Source organism: Thermoascus crustaceus (genome assembly GCF_041956765.1).
Source record: "Thermoascus crustaceus strain CBS 181.67 unplaced genomic scaffold VTN00scaffold_5, whole genome shotgun sequence".
Classification (NCBI taxonomy): domain Eukaryota; kingdom Fungi; phylum Ascomycota; class Eurotiomycetes; order Eurotiales; family Thermoascaceae; genus Thermoascus; species Thermoascus crustaceus.
Window position 1 is genome coordinate 439,698 of NW_027192531.1, and position 9,717 is coordinate 449,414.

The 9,717-nt window shown below is 56.0% G+C and overlaps 3 protein-coding genes across 3 annotated transcripts in view; 2 read left to right on the top strand and 1 right to left on the bottom strand.

The window, feature by feature from the left end:
• Positions 1–507: 507 nt before the first annotated feature.
• VTN00DRAFT_7740 (uncharacterized protein) lies at positions 508–4,503 on the bottom strand (the record flags this gene model as incomplete). Its single annotated transcript, XM_069434517.1, has 1 exon — positions 508–4,503. One exon carries the CDS (start codon positions 4,501–4,503, stop codon positions 508–510), a length of 3,996 nt encoding a protein of 1,331 aa, XP_069286006.1.
• Positions 4,504–5,016: 513 nt separating this feature from the next.
• VTN00DRAFT_7741 (uncharacterized protein) lies at positions 5,017–6,972 on the top strand (the record flags this gene model as incomplete). The annotated part of the gene is made up of 3 exons (XM_069434518.1): positions 5,017–5,207; positions 5,265–6,407; positions 6,468–6,972. The coding sequence occupies 3 exons, from the start codon at positions 5,017–5,019 to the stop codon at positions 6,970–6,972; spliced, it is 1,839 nt and encodes a 612-aa protein (XP_069286007.1).
• Positions 6,973–7,956: 984 nt separating this feature from the next.
• The window catches only part of VTN00DRAFT_7742 (uncharacterized protein), a gene marked incomplete at both ends in the record, with an annotated part of 2,200 nt that continues 439 nt past the window's right edge, over positions 7,957–9,717 (top strand). Inside the window, 3 exons of the mRNA XM_069434519.1 lie at positions 7,957–8,116; positions 8,232–8,382; positions 8,454–9,702. Of these exons, the coding sequence (XP_069286008.1) occupies positions 7,957–8,116; positions 8,232–8,382; positions 8,454–9,702 (1,560 nt within the window). The remainder of the gene's footprint in view (positions 8,117–8,231; positions 8,383–8,453; positions 9,703–9,717) is intronic.

Below are 9,717 nucleotides of genomic sequence, written 5' to 3' on the forward strand. Positions count from 1 at the left end.
GAAAACGTTAGGGTATCATATACTGGCTCCGACCGGTGTTGTGTGCGTGTTGCTGTCTTCTGCTTCTTCTCGTCGGTGCCCGCTGCGTTGGAGGATCTGATCTTTCTGTGGACGCGCTGTCCCGATCGGGCAGAATTGGAACGCGTCCCGCGCGCCTTGACGCGTCGGGCCGAAAGTGCGGCTGGTCTGCTTAGTCATCCGTTCAATTCTTACGCAGTCGCTTCGATACAGAATTCGTTGAAAAAAGACGATGTCAAGATAAATATATATAGCGGATAAAAGTATCGTGTATGATTCAATCTTTCCGCATGTTTTCTACAGTATAGATCACTGCCTGAATTGATTCATTGCTGATTTGAGTGGATATATCATACACATTGTGTCTATAGTTATATACAGCATCAAGACATTGATAATCCAAAACGCAATGCTCTCTCTCACAGAGATACTATACAAAAAAGCCAAAATTCATAACGAGCACACTAAAGATAGCATCATAATTTTTTTTTATCTCCGCTCATGGAAGTCGTCGGGGGTTTTTGCCCCATGTGTCTTCTCCAACCCCGTGTCTGTTTCCCTGGTCCTTGCTGCACCAGGTGTGGATTCGTCTCCAGCGGCCGTTTCATCGTGATGATCCCACGTGTCTTCATCCTGATCGTGACCAGTCTCATCGACTTCATTTTCGTTGTTACCATCTTCCTCGTCTTCCGGCTCTGGCTGTGTAAGGGTCCGGTTCTTCTTGACTGGTCGGCGTTCATCAATATCAACCGGTTCATCCTCCTCGAGATGACCAATGCCCAGTTCTCGACGTCTGGCTTCCAAAAGGATCTCAGTCTGCATGTCTTGTTCGTCCTGGTAGTCGAGTGTTCTCTCGTGAGGTTCAGGCTCGCCTTCCGGCATGTCATCGATGTTGTCGGGCCGGGAGTCAGTCGCGTTGGCCCTGTCAGTAGGAGAGCGGACTTCACTTCCTTGCTCGCGGCCTTCCTGAGTTCGTTCTCCATCAGCGGACGACCGGTCTGGGCTGCCCTCTGTGGGCGCTTCAGTGTCACTTGGATACGCCATAATCCTCGATTGGCCACCGGTGCCCAGAACACCACCTGTCCACACGAAATGCTCATACGGCTCCATGCCCTTCCACTTATCGCCTTGCTCTTGGCGATGGCGGATCAGAACACCCTGGAACTTTTCACGCAGGTAAGGCATGTCAGCAAACGCCTCAACGGTCTTCGGCGCCACGGTGTACAGAGCCTTCAATTCGGCGCCTCCGTCCACGACACTCCTCTCCCTGAAATCAAGCAGAGCTGAGCCGAGATACATCATTGTGATGTACGTTGGTTGCATGAAGTCAGGCTGTATTTTGGTCCAGATTCTTCGGGCGCCTTTACCGATGTAACCGAAGCGCTTCCCTCTCATAGGAGGCTCTACCTCGTCAATGGTTTGAGGAGCGCCTTCAGGTCTCACTGCAAATCCTCGACGGAGGTTCTGCCATCCAGGGAAGTTTGGCATGAACTTCTCCTCGAATGTAGCGAATGCTTTGAATTGATCAGCAGGCCTCTCGGAAGCACTCAGCATCTGCACATAGGTAGACCAGGTGTGGGTCGTGAGGGAAAATCCAGCCTTCTCGACTTCCTCCACAGCCTCCGGGATTTTCGAAGCTTGGTTCTGGTACGCCAAAGACCGCAGGTAGAGGGAGAGGCATCTGGACAACGTGAAACGCTGCGACGGGAGTATGGTTGTAGGCGTCTCAGAGCCTGGTGCATTGGGGGCTGGAGAGTTCACCACGAGAGGCCTCTTTCCCCGGGCAGAATCAGGTAGAGAGGGCTGGGGCGGCCCATCCACGGTCGCTTCAGGTGGCTGAGCGGGAGAGATCCACGCCTCAATGTTGGGGCGGCTGGCTAGTTTTATTGCACGCGGAAATGCCATTCTCCAGCACTCCTCAACCTTGTTGTATTGTCCAGCTTTCAAGTGCGCATACATCAGGGCAGCAAGCAGACGAAGTGGAGGGGATTCGCCATGGCTTGGAGAGAACAATTGCCGTCCGGTTTTGAGATATTGATCGAAGAGCTGCTGAACCTTCTCATAGGCTCCAGCCGTGCCGTAGGCCGTTATAATGAATTCATAGTACATTGCAGGAAAGGCCTCTCTGAGGGATAGTTTGGATGTTCCGGGCTGAGGCTGCTTCGACGCGAGCGTGTTGATATCGAGTTGCGAGATCGTCTCGGCGAGGAACTTCTCCGCATTCGTCAGACGTACATCCTTGTTCTTCTTATCGCCTCTTCTCTCTATCTGCTGCATGTCCGTGATTAAGTGGCTCTTGAGCATTAGGAGTCTCGTACTGAATCCTGGCTGGTGGAAGCGTTCTGTGACTTCCCGGTAGACAATGTCGACCATGTGACGGTTGCGAGCTTTGACATAGCCGTACAGAACGAGAGCATAGTGGAACTCTGTGGCGTGAATGCGGCGGCTCCGATGCAGTGTCCGGAGAATACGACGCGCGGAATGGGGCCTTCCAATGACCACGAGGCTCAGCATCAGAGCAGCATATGTCATGCCATCAGGTTCCACTCCGGCGGCCTGCATGTGAGACTGGATCCTGGACATTGCATCCAAATCAGCCCTGAAGGCGTAATTCCAAAGCAGCATGTTCCACATTCGAGTCCGTGAGCCTTTAATGTCCAGGCTAAGAGCCGCCTCGGCCACCCTCTCGGCGTCGTCAAGTTTCTGATTATTGCAGAGAGCTTCCACGATTGTGTCGATGAGAGGAGTCGTGATCTGCACCTGGCGCGCTTGTGCTACAGCAAACAGATGGCGGACAGCGTCAACATCGCCTCTGTTGGCGCAGAGACCCATCAATATTCCAAAGCTATGCGAGTCAGGTGGGACGCCTTTTCCTAACATTTCCTCAAAAGTTGTAAAGGCACCCGTAAGGTCTTCAGCGTTTGCATAAGCCGTAAGAACAATGTTCCAAGCCACGGTGTGCGGTTCCAAGTTGAATTCCTCCGATATCCTTCTAAACTCACGCAGAGTCCCCTCCACGTCTCCCATCTTAGCATGGACATATAGGAGTGGGGTCAGGAGTCTTCGGCTTCTTGGCTTGCCGTGGTCTCTCACAAGATCCTCGAAAATTCGCTGTACATTCTCTACATCTGCGGCTCTTGAATATGCGATCAGCGCTAACTTGTATGCCTCCAGAGACGGTTTTCCATAGGCCAAGGCAAATTCATCGAGGAGATATTGAACACCATGGGTAATCTCCAACGAAGCAAGGGTCTCCAAGAGGCCCTGCAAGAGTCGCTTGGGGGGAACTTCGTTCGCCATGTGCCAGCGGAAGTTGCGATAGACGACTATCGATTTGATGACCGTGGAGCGAACCTTGGTTGACCGAAGGGTCTTTATAGCCGTTAGGTAATGATCTGCTCTGAGAAGGTCTAGCTGCTTGAACCTGCGAGTCAGAAGCAGGAATGTCTCAGTAGCGATTTCTTGCATGATCTCAGGGGATGCGAAGGCATAGCTAAGCAAAAAGTTGGCTAAGTCAGCCGATGCTGAATCCTTATAGCCGTTCCCTTGCCTTTCCAGGAACTCAGCAAGTGCAAGAATGCAATCCGGGAGATGGGGCGACATTTCGAAGTGATCAAACACGGGATGTGTCAGGTCGTCTTCCATTTCAGCCGGCCTGAAATCCCAGAACCGTAGCGCTTGCTCCCATTTCGTATCATTCACGAATGCAGTAAAGGCAATCCCCCAACACTGGAAGCCAGCAGCCGTTGCCATGGCTTCCCTGCATATTTCTTCGATGTCCGGTGCGTCCCCGGAGCGGAGGAGGGGTCGTACGATGTGTAGATAATCCTCCGCAGAGCGGTATGCAGCTGGGATGGCATCAAACAAGCGTTTAGCCCGGCCACAATCGATCCACTGTTCAGCGTCTCTGAAGTAAGCCAGAGTGCGGGAACTGAGCTTCGGATCATCTCTGCAATCCGTATAAAGATCCCAGGCCTTTTCGTAATCTCGCGGGCCTTCTGCAGCAAGGAATTCCAGGAGATCGGCCACCTTCTTCTCCTCCACGTCTTGACCCCTGCCACCAACAGCGGAACTAGAAGAGTTTTGTGATTCGCCATCATTGTAGACGTTGCCCGCTTGTGACGTATAGGATCTTGTCAATTCGGGGATGCCCCTTCTCTTCTTTCGAGTTACGACTCGTTTTCCCGGGCGTCCCATCCATGACGCGGCAAACCTCTGGGCCTGGGGAGGATACAAAAAGTCGAGAACGGGGCGGGAGCCATCGTCCACGGTCGGTCCTGGGCTCCGGGCAGCGTCCACCGTCCGTGACGAGCGCTGGTTTGACGCCTGCAAGAAAACCAGGTACCAGAGCGGGTACTCTCGTTCCGCGGCATTGTAGCGCCAGAAACGCGGGGGAAGAGACCTTCGGCTCCGAATGGCACCATTGGAATCCCGAAGGAAACGCTGCCCTGCGTTCTCGAGACATCCGGCAGCCCGCTCGAGCATTCCCCTCGATAACTGTAACGCGAAATTTGGGTATCACCGGTCGGACGCAGCGAGCAACATATCGTGTTTTTACTGCAGGCTGCTACCACCCATGTCAGCATGAGGTACGGGGTCAATGCTTCTTTCAACAACGAGGGGACCTTTTTTTCCGCCGATAGACCTACCGGAAAGACAAAACGGTCCAGCTCTACTCCCGAAACTGGCAAGACGCTGTCGAACCGAACTGGGAGCTTCAGGAACTTCCGGGAGCCAGAGGGAGTAAAGCAGAGCTCAGTCAGCCTCTGCTAGTGAGTGATGATTTTTGCTCTTCGCGGACAAGTCTCCGGCAAGTGCAAGCCTGGATGAAGTTAAACCAAAAGATCCTGCGGCGCCGGGTGGGTGGGACGTTCGGGCCTTCGTTTGGCCGAGAAATGCCCACCGCCCTGACCGCACACGAGAGCCGCCGCCGCATGCGAACGCCGAAGCCAGCTGGACACGCTGGAGATAGATACTCGTGGTTTCCGACCGCGCAGCATGGAGATCACGGACTTTGTCCTCTCCCGGAGAGAGGAGGCCCTCCTCGTCGGGGACTACAACACTTACCGGGCGCAGACCTCCCGCAGATTGCACACAGTCCGCAAGAAGCTTGAGCAGACCACCCCCAAAGGCCGTAAATACACGGCTAAGCCGCCAGTGACCGCGGAAAATGTAGCAAGCAATGTGGCGTACGTATCCAGTACCTTGTTGAGGTGTTTATGATCTGCTGACATCTGTGCGCGAAGATATGTACATCTCCTGCTGCTCAGCTCCGAGAGGGCATGGGCCAACGCCATGCACATGAAGTCCGTCCACTCTGCGGACCCTTCAGCCAAAGGAATCGTCGGTGCTACCAGACGACACATCATTACACGACTGGACAAAGCAACCGGATATGCGAAACAGCTTGTTCTCGTCCTGCAGGACCAACAGACATCTCACGCTAGCAATATCGACCTTCTTGAAGCTCGCGCGTACCTTGCTTCCCTTTCGGGAGCGCTGTGGATGGAGAAGCAGAGATGGGAGGAGAGCCTTCGAGAATACGCCACTGCCCGGGTCATCTATACGGCACTCGGCCAGAAAGTGAGGAAGGACGCTTTTCGCGATCTCCTCTCCGGTACTATCGATCCTAGTCTTCGATATGCGGCGTACCAGCTGAAACTCCCACGCACCCTGTCTTTGCCGTCCCTGGCTGTTAAGTACTTCCCACCTGATGCAGACCTCCGATCGGAAGTTGAACGCATCGACCCGGCTTGTCTAGCTGAGGAGGGCGCTGGAGCCAAGAGGGCGGCCGATGGAGGTGTCCAGCAGCTCCCAGAAAGCATCATGTGGAGATCGCGAACCGTTCCTATCGAAGACGCTTCCATATCGCAGGCGCTGGGAGCTGTATCTGCGGCAGAATCCTACCTCTCGTCCTGGCTAGCAGGACCTGACGGGAAATCGGCGTCATCGAAGGACAAGGCTGCGGCCTATGACAACGTCATCAGCGCAAGCCAGGACGCTGTGGATGCCACAAAGACTGCTATCGATGAGCTCGTTGGAGAAGGTGTTGACCCCGGTGACAAGAGACTGCAGGCTCTGCAAGTCACCCGGACGGCAGTCAACTATGCCCTGGTCGGTTGGAGAGTGGGACGTAACCGAGTGTTGAGCGGAGAGCAGGACGGACTCGTCTTCGAGGCAGAGCTGGTCAAGGCGCCCAAAAAGGGCAAAGGCGGCGCCAAGAGAGAGGAAGGTACCGGGAAGAAGTTAGCCAGACTTCGTGAGCGGGTGGCGCTGTACGACTCGACGCTGCAGAACTTGGACGTCGTGCGGGAACTGCCCGGTGTGGCTGGAGATCCCACGTTCGTCCGTGAGCTGGACGGAAAGCGGTCCTACTTCCGAGCTTTACGGTATTCCACCTCATCTGCATATCTTATTTTATCATGGCTTGCTAACACCGATGCGTCCAGGTGCCTTGCGATTGGACGGTCTCACGGCTTCCTGGCGAGGCCGAGAAACGCTCTTGCGCTGTATGCCCGGGCGCTGGATCTCGCATCGGCTGCAAGGTCTGCCTTGCAGCCAGTGCCCGATATCGACGGGCCTCCGCGACTGGACGTCTCCTCCGGACAGGTCCAGGCTCTGGGATCCGTTCTGCGGGCTCTGGTGGCCCAGTACCGGGGGCTGGTCACGCTCGAGGATCTCTCCGCCCAGGAAGGAACGGGGGCGACCAGCCAGCCGCCGCTCGTCGAGCGGATGGACGAGTACTCCGCAGACGGACTGGATCTGAGCAACCTGGTCCCGTATCCACCCAAGATGCAACCTGTCGCGGTGAAGCCGTTGTTCCTGGACGTGGCATGGAACTACATCGACTACCCTCGGGAAGCTGTCACCGCAGCCCCGGCTCCGGCGGAAACCAAGGCACCGCAGGAGAAGAAGGAAGGACGGCGGGGATGGTTTGGTTTTGGCCGCTCGTGAGCAGAACGAGGGTCTCTACGGTGATCATTGCTTGGCCCAGGCGTCTGTTTACATGTATGTACATACGTAACGGCAGTATGGATGGCAGCATGATAGTTGCTTGAACATGGAGGCCTCCTAATGACATCAATGAGCATGGAAGACGGTTCATGTCCCCTTTTCTCCGGGTTCTCCCTCAAGATGGCAGAAAATTCTCTGTAGCAGGACATCACACGCAGATCTGGCCTTCTCCCTTTCACGTGACTGTCGCACGGGCCGGAAGCCGGGCCATCCGGGAGCCTAGCAGGGCCAAGAGGGCTGATGGAGCAGATGGGCGTCTCCCTGCGAAGAGCATACACAACACGGATCACTCTGGTGATCTTCCTCGCCCGGCGTAGTAGTGTAATCTACAGACCTGTTTCATGTTTCAAGTGCCCTGTCCCGTAACAAGCACCATGCTCCGTCCTGCGGAAATAACGCTGCGACCGCGCTGCCGATCTACCTCCCTGAACATCAACAAAGACTCAACAGACTTTTGCATGCTGCGCCGCGCGCGCGTGTGAACGGCTAGTTACAGCATTACTAACGCGGTGGACCATAACGTGCGTCTTGGGCCGCTCCGCACGGCTCACGGCTCAGGCTCTCTGTTGGCCGTGGTGTCGTTAGAGGTGTTAGTGACAGGAGTCCCTCCTCCAACCACCGCCCGCCGGACGCTCGACCTTCCGGCCTGTTCATTTCCCGCCGGCCCCGATCGCTCCTTTTCTGTCCACTAAACACCACCGCTCTCTCCTCCCCCAATTGTCCTTTCTCTTCCCTCTCCCTCCTTCTGCTGTGCCTTCTCCATCCTTCTGCATCGTCCATATACTCTCCATCGTCCGTCTGCCGGGTGCAGTCCCGACTCTGGACCTTGGTCCCCACCTTTTTTTTTTCCCTCCTTACTTTTTCCCAGATAACTTTGCTACCGTGATAGATAGAAGCATAGATTGATAAACATCCGCAACCGCCATGGTCAACGTCAACGGGAGCTTTGCCTCCCCTGCCGCTGATGCGACCGTCTCCGTCCAATTCTCCAATCCCTCCGGCCTGCTCATGACCATCTACAATGGCTTCACCTGGTGGTCTGCGCTTCTCACGCTCTTTCTCGCGGCGGTCATCTATGATCAGGGTACGTCTCCTCCCCCTAGTGAACAGCCGTTGCGTGCGCTATCGGCCCATGCGCGTGGCCTCGGGAGATGCCCGGCATTCTGGTCTCAGTCACTGATGCGCGTCGAAATCTACAGCAAAGTACATCTGGCTCAAGGGCTCCATCGTTGGCCCGGCCATGAAAATTCCCTTCATGGGCCCGTTCCTGCAGTCCGTCAACCCCAAGTTCCACGAATACAAGGCCAAGTGGGACAGCGGAGAATTGAGCTGCGTCTCGGTCTTCCACAAGTAAGCGTCGCTCCCCTGGAACCTCGTCTCCTCGATCCCATGCGGACCAGGATCTGATGGGAACCAATCAGGTTCGTTGTGATCGCGTCGACGCGTGATATGTCCCGGAAGGTCTTCAACTCCCCGACCTACGTCAAGCCATGTGTCGTCGACGCTGCGCACAAGCTCCTGGGCAAGACCAACTGGGTCTTCCTCGACGGCAAGGCCCACGTCGAGTACCGCAAGGGTCTGAACGGTCTCTTCACCCGCCACGCCCTGTCGCTGTACATCCCGCGCATGGAGGAAGTGTACGACGTGTACTTCAAGCGTTTCGTCGAGAAGTCCCAGGCCAATGGACTCCAGCCCACCCCGTGGATGCCCGAGTTCCGTGAGCTGATGTGCGCCGTCTCCTGCCGCACCTTCGTCGGCCACTACATGACCGAGGAGGCTGTCAAGAAGATCGCGGATGACTACTACCTGATCACCGCCGCGCTCGAGCTGGTCAACTTCCCCATCATCCTCCCGTACACCAAGACCTGGTACGGAAAGAAGGCGGCGGACATGGTGCTCGAGGAGTTCTCCAAGTGCGCCGCGAAGAGCAAGGTCCGCATGGCGGCCGGTGGTGAGGTGACGTGCATCATGGACGCCTGGGTCAAGGCCCAGCAGGACTCCGCCAGGTACCGCGAGAAGATCGAGAAGGGAATCCCCGTCGACGAGTCCGAGAAGCCGGCCTCCGTCCTGCGCGACTTCACCGACTACGAGATTGCCCAGACCATCTTCACCTTCCTGTTCGCCTCGCAGGACGCGACGAGCAGCGCCTGCACCTGGCTCTTCCAGCTGATGGCCGATCGCCCCGAGATTCTGGACAAGGTCCGCGAGGAGAACCTGCGCGTCCGCAACGGTGACCGCAACACCCGCCTGTCCATGGAGCTCCTGGACAACATGACCTACACTCGCGCCGTCGTGAAGGAGACCCTGCGCTACCGCCCGCCCGTCATCATGGTTCCCTACATGGTCAAGAAGGACTTCCCGATCACCGACAACTACACCCTGCCCAAGGGCTCCATGATCGTTCCCTCCGTGTGGCCCGCGACCCACGACGAAGATGCCTACGAGGATGCCGAGTCGTTCAACCCAGACCGATGGATCACCGGTAACGCTGAGCAGCAGTCCAAGAACTGGCTGGTCTTCGGCACTGGACCCCACTACTGCTTGGGCCAGACCTACGCTCAGCTGAACCTGATGGCGCTGATCGGAAAGGCCAGCATGTTCATGGACTGGGAGCACTTCCCGACCCCGCAGTCGGAGGATATCAAGGTGTTTGCCACGATTTTCCCTCAGGTGGGTAGATCTTTG